The 24798-nt window shown below is 42.2% G+C and overlaps 4 protein-coding genes across 5 annotated transcripts; 3 read left to right on the plus strand and 1 right to left on the minus strand.

Moving 5' to 3' along the window:
• Positions 1 to 344: 344 nt before the first annotated feature.
• Positions 345 to 9188, minus strand: LOC135632307 (OVARIAN TUMOR DOMAIN-containing deubiquitinating enzyme 12-like). Of its 2 annotated transcripts, none has more exons than XM_065140764.1 (12): positions 8999 to 9188; positions 6950 to 7222; positions 6776 to 6862; positions 6514 to 6680; positions 5539 to 5612; positions 4845 to 4899; positions 3067 to 3141; positions 2907 to 2980; positions 2757 to 2805; positions 1249 to 1333; positions 881 to 937; positions 345 to 620 (listed from the first exon to the last, which is right to left on the minus strand). In XM_065140764.1, the coding sequence occupies exons 2-12, from the start codon at positions 7089 to 7091 to the stop codon at positions 559 to 561; spliced, it is 927 nt and encodes a 308-aa protein (XP_064996836.1). In that variant the 5' UTR covers positions 7092 to 7222; positions 8999 to 9188; the 3' UTR covers positions 345 to 558. The 2 variants fall into 2 exon arrangements, with proteins under 2 accessions (XP_064996836.1, XP_064996837.1); XM_065140765.1 differs by having other exon boundaries at positions 8877 to 9004.
• A 2034-nt stretch (positions 9189 to 11222) lies between these two features.
• On the plus strand, positions 11223 to 12970 carry LOC135634106 (lysM domain receptor-like kinase 3). The gene has a single exon (XM_065144308.1). The coding sequence runs from the start codon at positions 11486 to 11488 to the stop codon at positions 12773 to 12775; it is 1290 nt and encodes a 429-aa protein (XP_065000380.1). The 5' UTR covers positions 11223 to 11485; the 3' UTR covers positions 12776 to 12970.
• A 4785-nt stretch (positions 12971 to 17755) lies between these two features.
• Positions 17756 to 19469, plus strand: LOC135634107 (RING-H2 finger protein ATL1-like). The gene has a single exon (XM_065144309.1). It carries the CDS (start codon positions 18298 to 18300, stop codon positions 19261 to 19263), a length of 966 nt encoding a protein of 321 aa, XP_065000381.1. The 5' UTR covers positions 17756 to 18297; the 3' UTR covers positions 19264 to 19469.
• Positions 19470 to 23194: 3725 nt separating this feature from the next.
• On the plus strand, positions 23195 to 23997 carry LOC135633930 (LOB domain-containing protein CRL1-like). Its single transcript, XM_065143937.1, has 2 exons — positions 23195 to 23473; positions 23590 to 23997. Exons 1-2 carry the CDS (start codon positions 23195 to 23197, stop codon positions 23995 to 23997), a joined length of 687 nt encoding a protein of 228 aa, XP_065000009.1.
• The last annotated feature ends 801 nt before the right edge of the window (positions 23998 to 24798 follow it).

Here is a 24798-nt window from a genome sequence, read left to right on the forward strand (position 1 = left end):
AAAAAAAAAAAAAAAAAAAAAGAAATCACAAATCTGAAAAATACAAGTAGATGAGCAAACACAAAGGACAGTTTAATTCATGACACACAGGTGATTCAAATCGACAGGTGCATTTTAACATAAACCAACTAGAAAAGAATAGCTTGGACCATTGATGAGAATTAACAAGAAAAAGTTTCATCTGATCAAAGAAGAGTGCGTCCAAGATCTTCACTAAGTTCTAGGAAGTAAGATGGAAATAGAGTTAGGGCATGCAAGAACCAAAACGAGATTGGGATGTGGACACGGGATTTTGCCTCATCATGGACTAGAGTTATGACGACCATGAAGCACTCCATGGTAAGGAGGAGAAGTAAAGACGGAGTCAAATAAACTGCAATTTCCCAAGAATCACATAGATATTATAGCATACAACGACATTCTGGGGATCGGAATAGAGTTGCTGGGGCGGACATGACTTGTAGGAACTTAATGCGGGAAGCCGGGAATGATCACATAAAGATTTTTGTCTTCAGAAGGATGCAAATTGACCACTTCAAAATCTCAAATTCTTCATCCTCAATGCTTATTTCCGAACTTCCACCACTTCTTCTTCTTCTTCGTGTCTGCCATAGGGAGATCTGAACCACCAAAACAAATCCATTAAACAATAACCAATTGCTTTAGAGAACAAGTAACCAATTGCTCCATATGACGCATCAAATTTCCATCGAGAGCACAAAACAAAGCTTTTTCTGGCCTGAACTGAACACAGGGTGTTTTCTTTATATTTCCACTCTTCTTTATAACATAGGTCAAGTTATTTTCTCTGTTTGTTTTTTTCTTCTATAACTGATGCAAAGTATAGGACGGTCATTGAGACAGAATATAATGCACTCACCTCCTTCAGGATAAATTGAGTTGTAGTGCACCTCAGCCCAAAAGCTCAAGAAAATGACTGCACCAAATCATAAAAACTTCATTATTACTCTCAGGCCAGAAACAAAAGCATGCAAAAAAAAAAAAAAATCTTTAAGCTTTTGTGGGGTTCAAGAGATTTGGAGATTGTGTAGGTATAGGCAAGTGAAAATATCTTTGATCATCCTCGGAAACATGTAACGTAATCGAAATGTTAGTTTTCGCACTTAATAAGCTCCATTCTCAACATGATTAGGATGTATTCCAGAGTTGCAAAAAAGCTAGTATAATACATTTGAACACCACAAAGATTCTAAAATATACAGCAGAAAGCACTAATTTCAGGTGTACCTCGATTCGACTTCTGAACACTTGGCAAAATCTCAATATAGCAAGTATCCTTGAATGATGTTATGACAAAAATTTTGACTCCATACTGCAGAACAGAAAGCCCACAGAAAGGAAGATATCAAGAAATCAAAATGGAGTGCCTGTCCACTCTAAGCTGCAGAAGCTAAAGAGAAACTAACAACTCAGTCGACAAACTCCGCAAATATCAACATGTAAACATTCAACATCGGGATTATGCAATAAAGTTTGTCCCTTAGCTACTCCTCAACACTTAACATGCATGAAACAAAGAAATCAAGGTTTTAAATGCCAGTCAGACAGATGTATACTGACTGGTACTTATCGGTTCGACCAAGGATCGGTATTAAAGCATACGTATCGATAAGTATTTCTTTCCCAACAAATAACTGAAACCAGCATCGAACAGAGATTTAAATCCTTATAAGAAATATAAACAGCGAAATTACAGTCATGGTCCGACTTGATGAAAACTATAAATCAGGAGAGAGTGACCATTTTGATAGAATAACCCCAAGGCTTGTCCATGGTTAACCTTTTCCACTCAAACAAACAAAGACAATAATCATTAAAAATGGAGAACATATACTGTACAAGAGATATATTGGAAAGATGCTAAGAATTAAAGATGAGAGAAAACACGTGCTGAAAGGAAATCTCATATACACCATGCACTATGTACCTATCTATTTGAATGAAAGGCTAACATTCATTACAAGAATTCATTACATGAGTACACAAGTAGATAAATAAATAGGCAAACTAAAGGGATTGCAAATCTCGTACATTACTCTCTTCCTCTCCCTTGTCCTTTTATAAACACTAGTTATGATACCTATGGCTAATAATCCCTGCAAGCAAGTAATAGGCTCAGTAGCATTTGTTTCATTCCTTTCAGTAGTTACATTCTATATTCAATTATGTGAAAATATGATTTGACACCAAATAATGAGGAGCCTCAAAGGGGGAAGGAAACGGCAGTTCTTAACTATTTGTCGGAAGAGTACAATCGGCCAACAGATCCACATTGCACGTCTGCTGCATAGATGGAGCTTTTTTAACAGATGGGAGCATCTGCCTAAAAACTCCAGATTTCAGCTCTAAAATAATTCCACAAACTCACTTGTCCAAAAACCAGTCTTACTGAGTACCAGCCAAAATCATGCTCCTCCACAAGATCCACACAAGTGCATAGAAAGGTTAAGCTAAAAGATGAGCTTCTCAATATGGTGGAAGCATCAATCGAAAGATAGTGGCATTGGTACGAGTCAGGCAAAAGTTTCCAAAATCATCTCCAAATAGCACATCCAAAAAAACTAACTTTTAACTACAAACAAATTTTAGCTCTTTTTCACAGTCAACCTTTGGCAGATAATGAAATTTATCATAAAAGAAATAGTTAATGAAGGTTTCCAATATAACTATATTAAAAGCAGAATTGAAAGGAATCAGAAAATAAAAGCAGAATAAAAGAAAGAAGAATATGATACCGAATCTGCAGCTGCCTGCAACGTTACATGATCACCCCACTCACCAAGCCTGCATATGACAGTGCAAATCAAGCAAATTATTAAAACAGTAATGTTTTATAGAACAGCATATTAGAATGAAGTCCTAGAACCTTAAAGAATAATACTTACTTTGAAAGCTTATTCAGGTATTCACCATATGTCATTGGAACATATCCCTCATAAATCTCAGGGTGAGATTTAAGCTAAAAACAATGAGAAAAGGCATGTCAATTTAAAGACATCATAGGTCTAAAATATTGAAAGAAAATCAATAGAATGAAAAGTTAACCTGAGCAATGATTTGCTGCCTCACAAACTCATGGTGCTCAGGTGTTCGATATAATTGGTCAGATAGCGCTCGAAACTGGAACATGTTCTTCAATAATGTCAGGTATTGCAGGAAAAAAATTATAATCTCAAATTTTGATTGTGAACCAAAAATGTCCATTTCAGGTAAGGGCCAATTTTTATTAGGAGCAGTTTCTTGGTGAACCGCCAGTTAAGTCAAGTCTTGTCCTATCAGGACCTATACTGTCAATGACAGGTCATAGTGTATTCTTCAAATAACTATTTGCATCAACAGAGCAAAAAGTTGGATATCTGAGTAGCCAGCAAAAGTCTTGATCATTACCAAGTTGTATGCCTACGAGATGATAGAATTCAACTATATAATTTTTTTCTGGTTATCTGATCCCCGTTATTTTTTAACTATAACAGCAACCTTTTAGTCCCACATATTTGCCGTCAGCATATTTGAAAATATTTTCACTGATTCCCCATAAATATTTCCAGAAAAAGATCAAATTGTCATAAAAATTTTTAATAAAATACGAATAGCCCAGATACTTCGGAACTGCAGGACCTTGTTCTTAGGAAGAGAAATAAGGCATTGTTTATATGTCCTAAATGATCATTAACCAAAAAAAATGAAATTTATTAATTATCAGTACTCTAAGTACAAGGTTATAGTACTCAATATCAACTCCAAAATTGTCACTAATTGATTATTAAAAGGAAACAAAATAGAATGTCAGTAAGCTTATAGGTCCATATGGCCCGTTTCTCGACACCAGAGTTTTCATCAAATGGACTTGCCTCAGAAATTGGCCAAAGTCAATGGAGATTGTGTTACGGCCCAGTCCAATGGACCTATCGGTCCAACAAATAGAACAGGGTGCAAGCCATCTGCCAAGCCCAAGTTACTGGCATTAAGCTATCAAGCTTATGATGAATTCAATCCATAATCCACTTCATTTGAGGGTCAAAACTAAGGATCATAAATTGTGCAAATTTAACCAATCACTAGGTTCAGCTGATATGATTGGAATTTGACAAATAGAAATTGTCTAGTTCCTTAAATATTCACTACATGAAAGGTCTACATTATGTTGGAATCTTGATCAATCCTAAGCAGAAGAGGAAGGCAAATATGTAGGACACATGTCTAACAATGAGAAACCTCAACTTACATTAACCACTCTTCTTAAATATACATTTTTTACACCTTAGGCTCTTTATATATAGAGCAATCCTTCCAATTTGGCTGCTTCAGATAAAATATTCATTGAAACTAACCCACAAATTTTAACGCCTGCATTTAGACATCCTGGTCTCATATTGCTATTTATTGATGAAAATTCCATATATTTTTTTATCAAAATATTTTGGGCAAACCATAATCCACAAGTGTACAGTTTACTGGCTCTACAATGACCTTTTGTCTATATTTCATGATATTGTTAATTTTTCTCTTTTTCTTCCACTACTTTGCAAATTTTCTGTTTTTTAATATTTATCTTCCATAACTTAAGATACATCAATTGGGTCAAGCCTGATCTTGATTTAAAATATAATCGTCAAATATTTAGAACTAGTCCACTGAAAACGAGAACATTAAAGTAACTGGTAGAACAATAAAAGGGAAAGGAACAAATACATACTGGTTCCACAAATCAGTCGAGAAGCATTGTCCTCGAAGAAAAATCTAAATTGGCAAGCATATTGGCAATAGGCTTCCCTAGGCACAATCATGTCATTTACTTCAACAAATAAATTGTTATGACTAACCTGACAGTTACCATCTCCTTGGACCTTACGCTCAACCAAGTCATATAATTGCAACCTGCGATATAAACAACCAATGATCACATAGAAAAAGATTAGAACATGAAATTAACTTCTTAGAGATGCATGACTTTAAGCATGCAAAATAATGAAAAATTGATACGTCTGTATGCTCATAAACTCATTGAACATGAGTAATAGCCCGATTTATAAAATATTTCTTGAATCCATGAAGATACTTTCTAAAAGTATATGATTCTCTAAATCGTTAACAAATTTCCATATGTAGATATTGTTTTAGGAAGACTTTTTCTTTTAATAGTATATTTTAAATATGATAAAATGCAGTTCCGAACATATTATTTAATGATGTTTCGCAGAAGAATACAAATTAACTGTTTAATTTATCACAATTTCTTGATACATTTTCTTACATATTTTGAGCATTATGTTGTTAGATGGTCACTTATTTCTTAATGAATAAGGATGTATTAGTTAACAGCTATTTTTTTAATGTTTCACAACTTCACAATATTAACAATCTAAATAAATATCAAGGTAATCACATATGTTATTATGTATTTAATTACTAGTGCTGTTTTATCCCTATCATTTGGTTCAGTTGGTATGCATATGTAAATCAAACTTACTAGATCGATTTGTTTGGTATACATAATACCAAGTTAACAGGCCATACCTCTCTAGTAGCCTTTGATGATCAGAAGTGGCTTCATCAACAGAAGGAATTTCTCCGTTGATTTTAGGAACATGCTGCCAAAACCAGATGACAATAATCTTATGGGATCATAAATAACAAGAAGTAAATAAATAAACAGATAAACAAATGTGGCACTGACATGTTAACCTGGATTTGTTGCAAAAGAAAATAATACATGGCTAGCATACCTCAGCAGTCAGCTAATTTTGTAGTGTAGCATGTCATCTGTGCTAGATTAATAGAGAAAAAGTTGTGCATCAGAGTTTTCAGATGATGCATTAGAGTGGAGGTCATCTTCAAGTAACAGGGATAAAATATAAGTTAAGATCTTTACTATCAGCTCAAACTTTTGGTCAAAGTGGTTCTCCTAACAAAAATTTGATCATGCTATTGCAGCGGGTCTCGCACATGAATCTTTGATTTGCTCCTCTTTATGTTTCACCTAGTGTTTCATTACCCATATACAGATCTTCACACGAGGTTTAAGCTTCCACCTTATACTTGGGTCCTTGTGTCCACTTTCAAGTCGCTTAATCCTTAAATTGGCTTGAATGTGAGAGAGAATATTGTTTAAATATGTCGGGTCCCTTCACATTAAATTAAGCTTTTGGTTGAAGTGGTAACCTAACTAAATCTTGTCATTAATTATTCTTGTTGATGTCATGCTGAATGATCACATTTGTTTCGCGATAAAAATAACTAGCCATACAAACTAAGTGGGAGCCTCAATATGTATTCTTGCAAATATCACTGCTTATTTTAACCATTGACAACCTAAAGTAATCAATGCAGAACTTTCATATTAAATGACACATACAAATTAGTTTAGAATGTTATCTTGCCCCATAAGAAGCAGATGAAACAGTTGAATAACATGAAATACAAATAACACAATAGAATCATTCTTTAGAATGTTAAAGAAGATTGGAATTTAAAAAAAATAAATAAACTTACAGGGACAGGGACCATCTGATTTAACCTTCTGCCAACTTCACCATCTACAAAAGAAAATTCATCGGGAACGTCCAACGAATACCCTTCCTCATAAGAGTTTCTTGCAGGACTGGAACATGAACTAGAAGGTTTGGTGTCATCCATCTCCTCTTGGACATCCTTAATCCCTACATAAACGAGCATTAATTACTTCATGACGTAATAAATCAAAATATACCATTAAAATTTCAACTAACTCGAGTAAGTTCATTTATCTTACTACCTGAACTACAGTATGGGTCAAACAAATCATGTGTAAAAAAAGATGCTTGTGTATGCTCCTCATATTCATGTGCAGTTGCAGAAGCATCTGCATCAACAACCAAAGAAATTTGTTTTACTACAAGTGCATACAATCATCTCATTCTCTAAAGTAGCATGGTCTGCATCAACAAACCTTGTCTAATATAACTATTTCCATTAAGGCTGGAATCCTGCTCAGCGGTGCTTCCTGAATATGAAGGGTTTGGAAAAAACTCACCATGAAAAAAATCAATTCCCCACCGATAAACTTCAGAGTCTTGCTCATACGTAGCCATCTGATACACAATCACAATAGTGTGCCAGCAAAGGTAATCTGAAATTACCCTTCCTAGAATTATTTATTGTAGCTCAAAAAATATTTCAGCTGTCGTGGAAATTTCCTAGTATCATTAGCAGAATTTATTCCCTGCATCAGAGGCACTAATTCTAAGTAGATAGGCACATTAAATCAGTCCAAATTGAACGTAAAGTAAAAGATGAATCAAGAGAATCTGCATCATACATTGAGGAGTTGAAAGGCATGTATAGACATATGGCCATTTGAATAGAATAAACATAAGCTTCATTACCGAGTGACATGAATCTGGATCACTCCCATACATGATGTGCTTACTAGATTCACCATTGAATTAGAAATTTTAAACGAATGATAATGTGATTATGAATCGGTTCCTTCTCAGCATGAATAAAGTTTGGGGAAAACTCACTAGTTAGAAAGACCAGTATGCCATCTGAGTTCAGCGGCTTTTTTGTTGAATGAGTAGGAGAATTATTGTAAGATTAAATACATCTTACTAGGGTTCTGTTAAACTTTTCCACCACTGATATGAAAATCAACATATAATAAGCAATGAGTTAGCAGAAACAGGTAACCACTGTTATTTTGAGATATGTGGACATTCATGGCATAGATTTTCATGATTCTTGCAAAATTTCCTTAAAGTTTACACCTGGACTTCAAAATATGTCAAATTGTTTCGGTTATTCATTACCCTATTTATGGGAGAATGATTTTAGGAATAACAGATGATCTAACAAAATCAAGAAACAATCACAAAACTTAATCTAAAAAATGACAATTGTGTTGGATTACAAAGACATGCGAACTTGCTCGTGCATGCTATTCAGAAATGATCATGTTATAGGAACTTTTTAATTTCAAACACAACAGTGTCGGCACAAGGCCAACAGCTTAACACCTCATGGACCATGAACACAAGTAAATACTACTACCACATCAAATTATTATTGAAGGAGCAACTTTTGTTGAGTTAGTTACCTTGGCTACTGCTTAGGTGCCTAAACTATGGTTTAAGTTGGGCTGTTGCTAATTATAATAAGTCCATCTTAAGGTTGCTCCATTAGCTACTGATTATTATATTAACAACTACTTTGATGATAAGCATCTAACATAAGTCTTGACATGCCACCACATGTGCCATGTTCTTTGGATGAAGTTTAGAGAAGCTGTTAGAAAATTAAATCGCTGGTTCTTGAAAGGCACAAATGGTTGAAATGTCCTCATCCCATTCATCTTCTTTATATTAAGAAAAAGGAAAGAAAGAGGGAAAAATACAGGACATGAACAAATAAAAAGGGGAAAAAAGCAAGAGAGGCAGGATGCCACCAGCAATTCAAGGTCAACAAGGAGATGACCAGTAATAGAACTTCATAAAAAAGTCTGAAATGTGATCTGATAGGATACTGCGATCGTTCTTCGTGTTGTAAAATAGGTCTAAATGCCAAGAATAAGGGCTGGAACTGAAACCGAAACCTGAGGAATAATTCAGTAGCAGATAGGATTCATCAAATTGTAGCACTTCAAATCCAAAAAATGGACTCAAAGCTAGACATGATTCTTGAAGTCGGATATGATTCGAGCTGAAACATCTAACGACATATTAATATAATCCACTCTAATCTGAAAAGTAGCAGAGAGAGAGAGAGAGAGAGCAGCTAAAGCAAAAGAAAACATCACCAGATATACTTAATATAACAAATATTACGTCTCAATAATAGCGAAGACACAAATAGACTCGAGAAAATCGTAATCAATATACATCATTCCCAAGCTTTTTAAACGAGTAAACTGCAGATCGATTTGCCGTCATCCATTGGAAACCCACGATGCGATTGATTTCAGATTAAAAGCACACTAATCCATCCTGAAACAGAGGCTTACACAATAATAGCAAACGAGCGAGGATACGAATCAATCTGGATGCTTAAACGGAGCGGACAACACGGCCTCGCGTCCCCACAGCGGAACGAAGCGAGCGGTGACAAGAGAGCGACGGGAATTGGCGGATGGGAGCGGCGCACCGGTTCCGCGTTCGCCCCGGCTTCGTCTCCCCCACTTCATTTCCCCGATGGCGATACGGGGGTCGTTCGGTCTCGGGCCGTACACGCCTCGTGGAGACGCGTGTACGGACTAGATTCCACAGGGCGCGGGCCCCGTGCAGAACCCGACGCGGCTCGTCCGTTGGTTCCCATCACAGGGAATCTCTGCCGTCCGACCCCATTCTGACGTTCGTCAGTGGAGGGACCCACTCTCGCGGAGCTCTTCTTCCCGAAGGGCGAGCCTCCACGGACCCCAAGGGGCGGATCACCACCGACTGTCCCGTCTCAAACGGACGGCTCCGATGGAAGTATCTGATGCGCGTAATCCCGGTCGAACGACTTGGGTCGCACTTCCGACTCGGAAAAACGACCCGCACGACAATTACCAGAGTACAACAGATTTTGATATACCGAGAGCAACCACAGTGATAGGGGTAAAAACAGATTTGACGTGATACACCGGATTTGACTTAATACAACACGACGTCAGCCCCTGGATGGCACACTGCTCCAGGGGATGAGCATTAAACATCAACATAATGTGCACCCTTACTCACCGTACCCAGACGATCTCATCGTCTGACCCCGCACGACCGACCGAGGCAGGGGAAGGCGTCGATTGAGGCTCGTCATACCCTGCGGTAGCTCGGTCTTCCACGCAACGCCCACGACGACGACAGGCACCATCGGAGGTACGGCCTTGCCTCGACAAGGTGGCACATAAGGTAACATCAAACTCACCTATAAATACTCTCATGCCCCAAACGAACAGGGCAAGCACACAGAAGCACAACTTCGCCCAAAAACTCCTCTCCCAATCACTGACTTGATCGTCGGAGGGGTCGGGCCGAACCGTCGACCCGACATGTGTGCAGGTACTCGACCGGAGCCGACCCAACCCGGCGTCGCGGAGCCTTCCAGCCAGACCCCCCGCAATCGGCCGCCACAAGACCCCGAGAGGAGTCATGCCTGATCCCAGCCGTTCGGATCCCTGAACTAGCCGCATCGACCCCAAGGTCACGGTTAAAAAAATTATTTATCATAACACACAGTAATCCCATAGGTTACGGAATGTTATTTGTATGAATGGTTTGACTTTGATGTGCCTTTTCTTGTTTAGCTTTGATAGGAGTTGTGAAAGCTGGAGGTGGCTTATGACGGTGGAAAAGGTGTGATCGCAAGGAGACAGGTCCACTCTTGAGAGGCCAAGCAGAGGCATACATCGCGTCGTGCTTCCTGACGCATGGTGATGAGACACTACCTCCGAATGGGAGCTCATGGCTTACACGTCTTCGATGGCTTCGAGATCGACAGAGGCCCCAAGGATAACGCGGGAAGAAAAAGCTGTGGCCTCAAGTTGCACCTCGGCTTTCCCTTGCCCCTACGGGAACGGTAGCACGTGGACTGACATCATTTTTACCTCTTTTTTTTTCCACGGAATTATACTTTTTTTTTCTCCACCGATAAAAAATCCTACCACAGTTTGAATATTCTTTCTATATAAATATTAAAATTTAATTTAAATTTAAGCATCCATATTTAATTTACCGGTTTGGGTGTTACATACGGCACTAATTTACTGGACTAAGGGGACATATAGGTCAGACGGGCATTTTTAACTCGTGTACTTATCGATGCAAACCATCACATGTTGTTTTCCCTTATATATACATATATAGACGTCTTCGGCTACAGTATGTGCTCTCACATCCATAGAGTCACTTGGTGTGTTCATCCCAAGAACAGCTGGGGTCGGCCACCAACCAAGTCCCTTGACGCCATGGGTTTTGACTCCTTATACCTCCTGATGTTGTTTCGTCGACAAAGATGCCCATAAAAATGACTAGTGCAATTATTGCTGACACACTGTGCCGCCGTATGATGTGCAGCAAAGGACTCGTGTGAGGAAAACTTGGAAGCCTTGTCCTCTGTTAGTTGACTGGATTAGTGCTTGAGGACTAGCAAGGGGCAAGCAAGCTTAAGAACAGTGTAAACAACGCTAGAGGATTGAAACTTCTCTTTTGACTCTCGAGACTAGGCTGTGCCTCTCGAGGAACTTTTGGAGAAAGAGGAAGACAGAGAGACAGGAATGGGCGCCGACCCATGGTGATGATGACTATATCTATGAGAAGCTTTGTCTTCTATGAGAAAGAGTTGGAACCGAGCCTCGTTATCTTTTGGAATTTGGTCCTTCTAATTTTATCGAACCGACCTTTAACGAGCCAAGTAACATCTGAATTTTGATATATATATATATAATCGACCTTCCCAAATTCCAAGGTCGCAATCCCCTGCGATTTGGGCAGCCGTCTTCGATGTTCTCCGCCCCATGTGCAAGACCAAGTCCGCTACCCTCGCCACCGAGCCCAGGCCGCGAACGAGGTCCCGAGCATCCTCTGCCGCCATCTCCGCCGTCGCCACCTCATCCAGTGGCTTCCCCACCGGCTCCAGTAGCGACCCCCGCCTACCCCGTACCGCTGCGGCCGTCCCCTTCAATTCCTTCCCCTCCTCCGGCTCCAAGGCCTCCTCATCCTCCGTATCCAGCCTCACCTCCCTTCGTGAGGCCCTCCCGGATCCCCCCGTTCTCTACACCTTCTCCGAGCTCTGCTCCGCAACGGGGAACTTCCACTCCAACCGCCTCCCGGCCGCGAAATCCGGTTGGCGCTGCTCCCTCCGCGGCAAGGACGCCGTCGTCTTCCAGCGACGCTTCCACGGCCCCGACCCAGCCGCCCTGCCCGCCCGCCTCGCCGCCCTCGCCAGGTCCCACCACTCCAGCCTCATCCACCTTCTCGGCGCCTCTCTTGCCGGCGACCACGTCTACGTCGTCCACGAATTTGCCACCGGTGCCAGCCTCACCGACTGCCTCCGCAACCAGAGGAACCCTAATTTCACGCCGCTGTCCACCTGGATCTCCAGGATGCAGGTCGCCTCCGACCTCGCCCATGGCCTCGAGTACATCCACCTCCACTCCTCCATCCACAACCGGCTCAAGAGCTCTTCCGTCCTCGTCACGGAACCCGGCTTCCGTGCAAGAATTTGCCACTTCGGCGCCGCCGATCTCGCCGACGAAATCCCCCCCGCCACCGCCGAAGAGGACGGCAAGGCCGACTCGATCACCCCGCCGCCGCCGCCGGGGATCAGGAGGACGGGCAGCCGCCGGATGCGGATCGAGGGGTCCAGGGGGTACATGGCGCCGGAGCTGCTCGCCGGCGGGAGCATTTCCCGGCGGTCCGACGTGTTCGCCTTCGGGGTCGTCCTCCTGGAGCTCATCTCCGGCGACGAGCCGCTCAAGTTCAGCATGGGCAGGGGGGACGGGAGCGAATTCCAGCGGGTTTCCCTGATCGACACGGCAAGGGAGGTGATCGGTGCGGAGGAGGAGGGGGAACGGCGCGGGAGGATGAGGCAGTGGGTGGACCGGAGGCTGCGAGACTCGTACCCGGTGGAGACGGCAGAGGCGCTGATCCAGGTGGCTCTGCAGTGCGTGGAGGCGGAGGCGGCGGCGCGGCCGGACATGACGTGGGTGGCCGGGAGGGTTTCGAAGCTCTTTCTAGATTCGGAGGCGTGGGCGGAGACGGTGAAGCCCCCGACGGAGTTCTCCGTGTCGATGGCCCCGCGGTGAGAGTCAGAGGTGACGGGAGTGGCAGGCTGGCAGCGAGTCGGTCCTTTTTTTTTCCTTTTGCCTCTTATTTAATTTCAGATTCCATCGACTCGTTATATATGTTTTTTTGTTGGCTAACACAAATTGATTGTGACTCGAGCCGCCGTGGATGAGGCGAGAAAAGGAATGGAGGGATCTGTTATGTTGTCCATTCGGGAGGTTTATACCGTGCAAAAGAACGAGAGAACTAAAAATGGTTGATGAATAGGATCCGATACGGTGAGTCATCAATCCCTCTCTTTCCCTTCCGTTTTCGGGTCGTTGGTGAATCGGTCCAGATATATTTATTTTTATATATTTATATTATATAAATATTTAATAATATAAATATATAATTTTTAAAAATATTATATTGATGATCTTTTTATATTATGTTAAAGCATTTTTAATTATACTAAGAAAATATTAATTTATTCAATCCATGGGAAAAAGGATAAAACAAAGGGAGGAAAAAAGGTAAGTAAGTTACTATAGGTATTTTAGCTATTAGACATAAAAGGATAATTCTCAAAAAAGAGATTTATATTCTTAACAATCTTTTTATTATTTATGATCTTATTTTAAAATTAAATAATATTTTCAAATCATTCCTTTACAAATAGATAAAAAAATACTTTCTTCTTCCTCCTATTCTTCTCCTTCCTCCTTCTCTTCTTCGTAATCAAAGGACAACGTCAAGAGGGTGATGAGCGGGGTCGAACGATATCAGGCGATATTGGTGATGGCAACGAGTAGTGACACCTCCGATTACACCTACGATGAGTGTCCGGTTGAGTTAAAAATAGAGTGGCACGTGTGGAGAGTTATTTAGCTCTCTACGTGGGTTGTGTCCGATTCCAGAAACCAAAGATTGGAATAAAAATGTACTTGCACGTGTCCGCTCGTGCATCAATCACGGGTGCTTCTATTTACCGTGTATCGTCGAATCACCGTTCAGTGGGGCCACATGCAGGCTAGTTTGTACATCTACGTGGATGTAAGTTCATACTACGTATGCTATACCATACTGGTATATATGCAAAGATTCCATCCTGCTTCAGCTTTGTTCTCTATTTAAGGTTTACTTCGCCAGCCACGAGATTGATGATGATGATGATGATGATGACATTTGTATGTAAAGCTCAGATCGTGGGCCGATCGATTGGGCTATGGAGCAAGCTTAGCCCAACGTAACGTGTTCCATCTCTCTCGCCTCAGAACTGCCAGGGGACGTGTCTCCTTTGACCCGAGTATTGGGGGTAGTCAAATCAAATTCGATTCGAATTGATTTTTAATTTAATTTGATTAAAATAATATCTAACTAACTAAGTCGATTTAAAATAAATCAATTAATTTTAAGTGATTTAATAGAGGAGTTACACTGCTGTAATAAACGCAACTTAGAAATGAATAATTAATTAACTTTTTGTTATGAATTGAATCGCTTGGACATTCTCGCATAAGAAACATAGATAGATTATGATAGAACGCTTGCCATTGGTTCTCTTTTTTTTATCCCTCTTCTTACTAATTCGATAGCACCTCGAGTTTATTACTGCGTATTGAGATGTTGAGGACGAAGACACAACTATTGGTTTACGTCGACTCTCTACTATAATAGATTTTCGCTGAAGAAATGTTCGAGTGTTTGTTTACCAACCTCGATTGCAGGAAGTTGTCCAAAGTCCACTGGACGACTGTATAGAAGGAAGAAGGGTGTTGTTATTATCCTATGGTTATTGAGTCATTCTCCTTCTCTTCCTCTTTTTCTCTTCTCCTTCTTAATCTCTCCCTCTCTTGCAAAGTCACTGGGTTCTACCTAGACAATTATGACATAAGATTGCTTTTAAGATGAATGAAGGGTGCTGTGCCTCTCTTGTTCTTATAGGATCGAGGGGCTGAGATCCTTTGTTCCCTTTCAAAATATATGACTAAACAAGTCTTGATATGATTGAGACTCTTGGGAGATTAGGTATGAGGTAGTTAGTTCTAAGCACGAATGAAGATTAAGTATGAGGTATTTCTAGATGCCATACATCTCCTACTGTGCAACTTTGATTTGGTTGTCAGCTTTAGCTAGCTAAGTATGAGGTGTTTCAATAGTTGAGATTTGACTGGTTCAATTTTTATTTGTTTAGGGTTTAGGGTTTAGGATATATATATATATATATATATATATATATATATATATATATATATATATATATATATATATATATATATATATATATATATATATATATATATATATGATTCAATTGAACTAGAATGTTACTCCAATTGTATCCATATCATTTATAAAATTATGATATTAAAATTAGATTAAATTAGGACTTCAAATTAGTTTAATTAATTAGTTTGAACCGATTCACAATTTAAGATAATGAACTCAATAGTAAAAGAATGATATTTAAATAAATAAATAAATTCGATTTAATTTAATCTAAATCAATTAATTGAACTAAAGAATAGCACCTCAAACCATAATAATTTATATAATCTTTAAAATTAAATGATTGATAAATCGGTTCAATCTAAACCAATTTAGTTTGAATAATTGATTCGAGTGCAAGAAATCACATAAGATTTCATGAGAGATACGATGACTGTTGTTTTTGGTGCATATAAAACGTCATCAAGCGGCGGACGAATATAGAGGAGGTTAAGTTAGTTAATTACTGGAAAGATCCAAATTATATTAATAATCATGTTTTTCTAACAAGCGAATGAAAATTAATCCAAAATTGTTTCATAAAGAAGTTGTTCTTAATTTAATATTGAATTCTCATATTAGAATCTTAGTCATGTCGAGAAACATTAAAAATAAATAAATAAAAGAAATTGTGTGACATGACAGCCAAGCAATCAACCTCGTGCTCCCACCATCGTAGTCTCACTTCCATTCTCCGAAACCCTCCTCACCCCCACCCATTCCAAAGCATTGCAATATAATATATATTATCTTGCCATGGGAAATCATCTATACTAACCTAACCTAACCTCAACATACATATATCATAATAAGATTAATTATTATGTTAGATCATCCTCATCAACTTAAAATAATAATTGAAATAAAATTGCTGGTCACCGCTACCAGAATTATCTTCTTCTATGATACTTCAACATTAGATGTTTCATCATCACAAGTAAAAGCTATATTATTGCATGAAATTCTATCTGAGACAGAATTAAATCACACATATATCAGGCCTGATGAGGATAGTAATTATGATAAGATTCGGTTGACGTCAGATGACGCCTCACGCAACAGCACCTAGTCAATGCAGATCGAAACGTCGATCGAGACACATTAACATCCTGTCAAAGCTCAATTCTTCATGTCACGTCAACACAAAGTCAAACACTACCAGCCTGCCCCTTGCAAGCGGGCAGCTCAGGAAGCAGTATGCTTCCCTATAAATACCCTATCGTTCATTAGAAAAGGGGGGGGAGAGACACACAAAAACACTTCTTCATCTGAAACCCCCTCCACATCTGCCAACTTGATCGTCGGAGGGGTCGGGCCGAGCGCCTCGACCCGACCTTTGTGCAGGTGCGAAGCCGAAGGTCCTCTCCGGACGTGCAGGCGAGGAGTTCCTACCCGGAGGAGACGGCTACACCGTCCCGATCGGACACCGCACTCGACCTTCTCAACGGGCTCGAGGAACACCCCAAGGAGATCCCCATCGTCTGAACCCGAACCGAGCCGCGTCGGTCCCGAGACCACGGCTCAAAGTTGTTTCCCACGACAAGCCTAATATGAAATGTCCAAAAGTATTTCATCTCATAGTAAACAAGATCAATAATAATAATAATAATAATAATAATTATTATTATTATTATTATTATTATTTACTTTGTGACTAATTAAAGCGTTAAAGAGACTAAGTCGAAAATTTCATTCGACTTGAGTTATTATGTAAAAACTATCTGATCTAACATTGAAGATTTCATCTAACATTGAGTATCATCAATTTCGATTCAAATCAAATTAGACAGACTGATTCAAACATCACAAATATCTAACCCATCACCATTTATTCCTGTTTGAACCAGCAGTTGCAATCTTACGTTGTTCCGAGTAGACCAGGGTATACAAATATGCTAATGTCATCAGATCATCCATTTCTTTCTCGTCACTTCCATCCTTGTCTTGGAATAAATACTCTGCTTCTTTTGTTTGCTTGGGACGACGACCTGAGGAGAAGTCGCAGCAGTAGTCGGAGGAAACTACTCCACCGATTAGAAGAAAGAAGAAATGCCTAAAGCTGGTCAACCAGTAATCTTCATCCATCACACGCTTTTGACCTCACTCTCCCTCCTCGTTCCATTCACGCGGATCCTACTTTTTCCTGTCATTGAAGTCGCACCACAGCTTGTTTCTGTCGAACGTCAACACTAATCGTAAAGGCCGTCGATGAAATCTGACAAGGGCAACAGCCATCACTAATATTTGTCCAATGGCCGATGGGCGGAATTGATTCGCGAACGACAACTCCATCGGCCTAACTCGTAGACCACCAGCAGCACAGCATCTGCTCGCATGCCGGGCTTGTACTCGGGCTTCTTTTCGCTATCTCTCTCTCTCTCTCTCTCTCTCTCTCTCTCTCTCTCTCTCTCGCTGATGAAGTACACGGACGTTGTTCATTGACCGGAGGACTTCGGACTCGTCTTCTCCACCGCAAGCTGTTGGGCATTAGAAATCGACCGGAGCATGGGACCGAGAGGAAGGAGACAAACCTCGCCGTGCCTCACACCCTGTGCTGATTGGTGGGATCAGTGCTGTTGACATGACCCCAACACAGAGTCCAGTTCATGGACTTGATTGATGCCCCTTTCCTTCTTTCTATTCTGCTGCAGAAAGGGATTCTTGTTGACCAGCGTCCTAATAAAACACTGAGCTCCTCTGGATCCTTATACATTCTGATTTGGAAGGACTCGGAAGATAAGAAAGCCCCCACCTTTGCCCTTCCCCACCTTCCGCACAAGTCCAACCTTGCACCCACTACTAGCGTGTTCCAACTCCACCATTTGGTCTTCTCCTCCGAGCACCCTTTTCCACTATATTCCTGCTCGTGATAGCAGTCTGTGGACCATTTCCAACCTCTCGCCGTATCCTCTCTGCCTCACCAGCTCACACCTCCTCCTCTCTTTACCGCTCGCTTTTTTTTGCTTTGGCCTTCTCACACTTGCTCCCCCGACCAGGCAATTCTGACACCTTCACCTGGAGCATCTCCTCTGCTCGACACTTCATTCATCCTCTTCCATTCCAGGTCTGCGGTTTCCAGCATCGTCATCCGGGAGGTCTGCGACTTCGTGCCTGAATCCTTTAAGCAAAGTCCCCTTTGACTTTGTTTGATCCATGTCCCCCAGGCCTTTTAGACTTTGGAGTTTCTCCTCTCCACTCAGCGATTGAGTCGTTCTCGTAACTTGTATTTAGCTCGCTCTGGTCTTCCTCCTCTCTCGGGTTATCTCAGATTAGTGTCACCTTGCCATCTTCCATGGATCTCCGTGTTTTTCCTCCCCCACTCGGTCACCAACCCCCTCCTCCGTCTCCTCCCTCCTCGGACGCCAGCTTCCCCATCCTAGCTATATCCATCCTTGGCATCCTCACCACGTCCATCCTCCTCCTCAGCTACTACGTCTTTGCGGTCAGATGTTGCCTCAACTGGCGCCGGTCCGATGTCGTGGGCCGCCTCTCGCGTTCACGGCGCCGTCTCGACGACCGACTGATGGCCTACTCGACCGTCACCGAGAGCCACGGCCTCGGTGAGTCGGAAATCCGGGCAATCCCCACGCTTCGGTACCGCAGTGGGGGCGATGGCGCGGGGAAGACGTCCTTCCACGAGTGCGCTGTGTGCCTGAACGAGTTCCAAGAAGAGGAGAGGATTAGGCTGCTGCCGAACTGCTTCCATGTCTTCCATATAGACTGCATAGATACCTGGCTCCAAACCAACGCCAATTGCCCGCTCTGCAGGTCGAGCATCACCACAGCCGCGGCACCTGTTCCGCTCGACCAATTCACGGCCTCGGCTCCACATCAGGACCCTCGTCGGAGTGGTGATATAGTGATCGATATCAGAGACGACGATAGCGACCCGCAGGCCCAAGCGGTCACTGCCACCGACGCCAATACCAATCCTTCGCGGTGGAAGTCGGAGCAGAGGGTCGGGCACAAGAGAGGGAGGAAGGTCCATCGTCACGGAAGCATGGGGGACGAGTGCATCGACACGAGGGCCAAAGACGGGCAACTCCAGGTTCAACCCATAAGAAGGTCTTTCTCCATGGACTCTTCGAGCGACAGGCAGCTCTACATGGCAGTCCAAAAGATCATGCGCCAGAATCCACACTTCCTAGAAGCCACCGGCGGAGAAAGCAGCAGCACTTCCGGCAGAATCCGGCGGTCGCTGTTTTCATTCCACCGGCACTCGCGCAGTGCTGTCCTTCCGGTCCAAATCGAGCAGTAATCATCCCAAATCAGCGGCTACTTCGATCCCATCCTACTCCCTCCGAAGGTGATGATGTCCATGGACACGTAAAACTTGGAGTTTTCGAGTACAACATGATTGATGATGTTCTATGCCATCACGGCTAGCATCATAGCTAGATTTGGATGTAAAATTTCACCCTTCTGTTCTAGAAATAAATTATTATTATTATTTTGTTTCAAGAATGGTTTTTTTGGGAGAGGAAGACAAGATATGGAAGCTTCCTACCTAAGACAGCTCCAAAAACAGTGTGTGCTCCTATCTGATCCTAACAAATGCATGCGGAAGCATTCAATTCATAAAACACTTCATCTGGGGATTCAGATCTCCATTACAAAAATATTTGGGGTGACTCACTTCCACGTAGCTAACATGTGTTTCAGTCGATGATCTATCGATATATAATTTAATCGATGAAAATTCTATCCATCATTATCAATCAAACTTTTTAGAGATTAGGTGGATCTTTAATGCCTTCCGGAGATCCTCAAAGAGTATGTGTCGTTGAGATGTGCTTCACCATCAGCTGTAAACCTGCCCCGATGCAGCAGGTGACGGTTGGGTGACAACTAGAGACTCCTTCCCCTCACAGAAAGGGCGTTAACCAAAACATGTCATCCATCTTTTCGTCATCAGGGAAGAGGGGGATTCATTGCTAACCTAATAATTCAATTGTTTTGTTGACAGGCAGCTCAGCCAACGACACAACCTGCGGCCACCAAGAACGCGAGGGGAAGAGATCGCTACTGTGGGGAACGAGTAGCGTTCGCTGTTCTCAAGGCACATTCGCCATCATCAGACATGGAAGTGGAAAACGGACGGAAAGCGAACTCCCACCCTACACTAAAACAAGCGATGGAGATGAAGGCACGCCAACCAACCTAAAAGTACAAGACAAGGCCAGAAGAATCGAACACTACAATGAGCGATGGAAATAATGACGCTCTGCTTCTAATTTAATCTTGGGAACCAGGTGGGGGGTTGGGTGGTACTGACTTCTAATCACAATAAAACAATTAATCAGATGATATATTTAGCACCAATTTTTTATTTTTATTTTTCAAAAGTACCATTTTTTTTTTCAGTTTTATCCTTATTTTTTATAATAATGTAAATGTGCTTGTCTTTCTCGATCCTTATTTTTTATAATACTATAGATAATCACAAAAATTCGTTGTCTCTGTTGGTCACATTTGTCGTATTTCCTATCGTGAGGCTATCTTCATTTGTCGCTCTTTACTCTCGTCGTCGTAAGGTCATATTCGCTTTCTCTTTTTATCACTTTTACCTATGCTCCCAACGTCATCTCCATCTATACCCTCAACGATATTTATGAAATTAAAAAATAAAACATGGGCACCTATTAAAAAAATATTTATATTACAAAATACGTCGTGGTAAAAATTATGATAACTTATTTCGAGCTCGAATCCCATCACTTACCCTTTGGAAAATTAAGAAAAAGAAAAACGGCTCATATCACTAATGCAATCAATCATCTCTCTGTCTTCGATACTGATCTACAACAGGGGAGACAATACGTCCACATCTGTCTGTCTACCCAAATTTAGCACCACCATGCGACGCCCAAAAGCGCTTCCAGAATGCAGCTGCCGGCAGCACTAAGTTCGCGGTTGTCATGCCGAGCTCACGAGGTGAAGGGTGGAGGAGGTGGTGATGATACGGTACAACTGTGACCCTGCAACTGCCTTGGGGTCCTGATGAGGATTGATCAGGACACTGGAACTACATTGCAATCCATGTTTCATGTCGTACATTCCCGTTGTTGTGTTCGATCACCAGCAGCAAACTCAAGTCCTCATCTGAAACCTTTTTCTGTTCCCTGATGCATGAGATCTCGAGGAACCAGTCATCCGAGACCTTTCTGCCTGCGATACATGTATTTTCTGATGAAAACCGACAAGTATTCCTGACCAAACTCAAAAAAGCAGCTTTCTGGTGGCTCTCCCTTTCCCTGTTTCCTCTTGGATTGTCTCCTTCCCTTCCCATCCCCCTTCCCACACACACCACCAGGTTTAGTTTCAGCTGTGGTGGTACTCGTTCGACCATGGGATGCACACATGCTGCGAGTACCCCCACTTGCTATTGCTACTACACTACAGTGGGCAAATTTTAGGAACAGATGAGCCTCGATTTGAGAAGGTCTCTTTTGATACTTTTGAGAAACTTGATGTGATATATTATAGGTTAGATGCATTCGGGTTGAGGCACGTGGAGTGGAGGACACAGGGCTCTGGGAGACATTTGCTTTCTTCTCCTCTTTGTTTCCTCTCTGATCAACTTATATATATATATATATATATATATATATATATATGTATGTACAAAAAAAAAAATCATTAATAAGATTAAAGAAAGAAGGGAAAGAAAGTAGAATAAAATAAATTAATGAGCTTCTACATTTAGGTCGCATTGAATCTGCACAAAATATTCACAACAAAGCTGGAATTTTGGAAGTGATTCCATGATTTCTGTTCATAAGCTCACAGAGAGATAAGTTGGCAGCCATAGATGATGATGGCATGGGAACCAAAGAAAAAGTTTGATGTCACCAGTGAAGATGATTTTGACAAGCAACTTTTAGGACAGGGAGTACAGAGTCTTGGAAAAGTGGCTTTAAAAAGAGAAAGTTGGACTAGTGGACCGATTAACAATGGTTCCATCTTTCCATCAAGAATGGTTTTCTTGCTTGTTTAATTTATGAACTCTAAATTAATTTAGTCTTGCAAAAAAATTTATATGCGCTCCAGATAATGTGCATTGCCAGTCATCTTCAATCTTTAATGTGAAGCTCAAGTCCACAACACAACCAATGTAATTAATCTACGAGTCCCTGCCATTGCCACCGATAACAAACACCACCTTGTGTAATCCTCTGTGCACCTGTAAGAAGATCTCCAACAGCAGGTGCAACCTCAGGAATTGAGACAGGGGAGAGCTGTTCCTGCTTTAGAGTCTGACACGAAAGCAAAAGTTTGGGGTAATTCATGTACTCTCTCAACTTTTTCTCGACTGTAGGCATTTGGGAAGCAGCATGTTGCTTTACAAGCCTTTTTCATTTCCCTCACTCTACAACTTCAACCAGCACATGATGGTGAAAGCATTTGTATAAACTAGCAGTGCCTTTTGTCTCCGGAATCAGCCTTTCCTCTCCGGTTAAGTGGCAAACAAACTTACATGACCGGAGCCATGGCAAAGATATCATAATGATTCACCTCACAGCCAAAACAAACCAAAAAAAAGAAAGGGTTAGCTAATGGCTACCGGGAAGAGATCGAGGCCTTCCGACCCTGATTTCCTACTACATAGTTGCAAGAGATCAAATTCAACCTGCACAATCCTTGGTGTTAGAGCTTGGAGTTTCCTGTCGTGAAGTGTGTCATTAAACCACCACATTTGTGGAGCGTAACTAATGAAAAGCCTATATCTATCGAAATCTGTTGCTTTATAAGCAACAGGGAGAACAGTTCCTCATTAGTATCTTAATCTGACAAAAGATGCTAGGGTTAGTATCTTAACCTTTACTGGCTTTGCTTGCTTCCCATGTCATCTTTTCTTGGTGTTAATGATCCACTAATAGATTCACAGTTGAGATCGCCTCCAAGTAAACAAATCGACTGACCGAGCAAGCAAGAATATTATGGGTCAGTGTTACCTTCTTTGCCGTTCGAGGCTCCTGGGGGATGGAATCTCGGACAGGGTTGTAGAACTCATGATGAGGTGAAAGGAAGGGATAGGGCATATTAAAGAAAGGAAATCTGCAGCCCATGAAGGAGACCACTGCAAATTAATTAGTCATTGCGGCCACCTTGTTCTGGTGCTTATAAAGGAAGGGAGGTGATGATCGAGTTCACAGGGTAAGAGCGAAGCGGGAAAGACAAAGAGGAATATGACCGGGTTTGGCTCCCCATGCGGTGCATGCAAGTTCCTGAGGAGGAAGTGTGTCAGGGGATGCGTCTTCGCCCCGCACTTCTGCCACGAGCAGGGAGCTGCTCGGTTTGCTGCCATCCACAAGGTCTTCGGAGCCAGCAATGCCTCCAAGCTCCTCATGCACCTCCCTGTCAGCGATAGGTCCGAGGCTGCTGTCACCATCTCCTACGAGGCTCAGGCCAGGCTCCAAGACCCTATATATGGCTGCGTCGCTCACATCTTCGCTCTCCAACGACAAGTGAGAAGTCCCAAGCTTATCGGGATTCGAGGAAGAACTCACACCGCTGCATGCAATGGCAGGCTCTGTAGAAATCTACTCGTAAAAGAGATGCTTACAGCTTCCTTATTTTGCAGGTTGTGAATCTGCAAGCACAGCTGGTCTCTTTAAAGGCACAATCTGCTCAAGCTTTCGCCGATGGATCTTTGTCTCAGGAAGACAGCTTGAACCACCAGCTCCTCGACCAACTTCAGCTGGATCGGGAAGCAAGGATGAGGCATGCTTTGGTTTCAGATTCGCCATTGAGCACCGAACGCACTATGTATCATGACAATGGCCTTCTGGACTCGAGCTCATCCCTGCTGCCTTCTCCATCTCCACATGGTGTTCCTCATTCGTACATGGGGGTCGACGATGCCATCTTCTTCGGCACCGATGAAGACATGGAGAATGCACTCGTGACGCAAACGGTTGGGCGGAGCTCGGCGGATCACAACATGGAGGATCTTCGATCGGTAGCTTTTGCTCATCTTCGTCATGTATGAGAAGGCTGCACGTGAAGAAGAGTTGTAATCCGTACAACTTTTCATCGGGAATTTTGTCGCTTCGCGTATCGCTTTGATGCTGTGTGATGAGATGGAAACGAGGAACGATGAGCTCGTCGCTTGACGTCAGGGGCTTTGCGTGAGGAACTCTCGGAGTGACTGAACCATACCCGAATTGATTCCAAAGGATTCGAATGTCAAACCCGCATCCGATAACAGACAAGAAATATATATATATATATATATATAGGGTCAATTTATCTCGACAAACCCACCCATCAAAGACGCACAGACCCGTCGGCTCATTAACGGATCGGGTCAGGTTCTGCCGAGGCTTCATTGCTTGGTTCATATGCCGGCCCAGCCCATCGCCCGTAGTCTTCTCATGCCTCCTCTCCTTCGCCCGCGTCAAGAAGCTGCGTCGTCTTCTCGGGATCCCCCCTTCTCCCATGAGCTCACCAGAATGCATCCGTGGCTTCGCCCCTGCTCAAGGGTTTCGGCCATCTCAATCCTCACCGGTCACCATGCATCGATTCCGATTACCCATAAGGAGGAGGAGCCCTGTCACACTGTCATGGGCAACATGGATAACAAAAGCTATACTCGGTTCGTCTTCCTACCCCCGGCAGTCCTCGCCCAATCGGCACCAATTCTCATGGCTTTTAATCCTAACCTCCCTCACTTGTCATCGCCATGCCAATGAAATCATGACGCTTGCCATGCGGCAGGACCACGGCAAAAGACAAAGAGCAATAGAAAACTTGTCCTCCCTCTCCTTATCCTCAAAGCTGTCCTGCACCT

Source organism: Musa acuminata, chromosome BXJ3-3 (assembly GCF_036884655.1).
Source record: "Musa acuminata AAA Group cultivar baxijiao chromosome BXJ3-3, Cavendish_Baxijiao_AAA, whole genome shotgun sequence".
Lineage (NCBI taxonomy): Eukaryota > Viridiplantae > Streptophyta > Magnoliopsida > Zingiberales > Musaceae > Musa > Musa acuminata.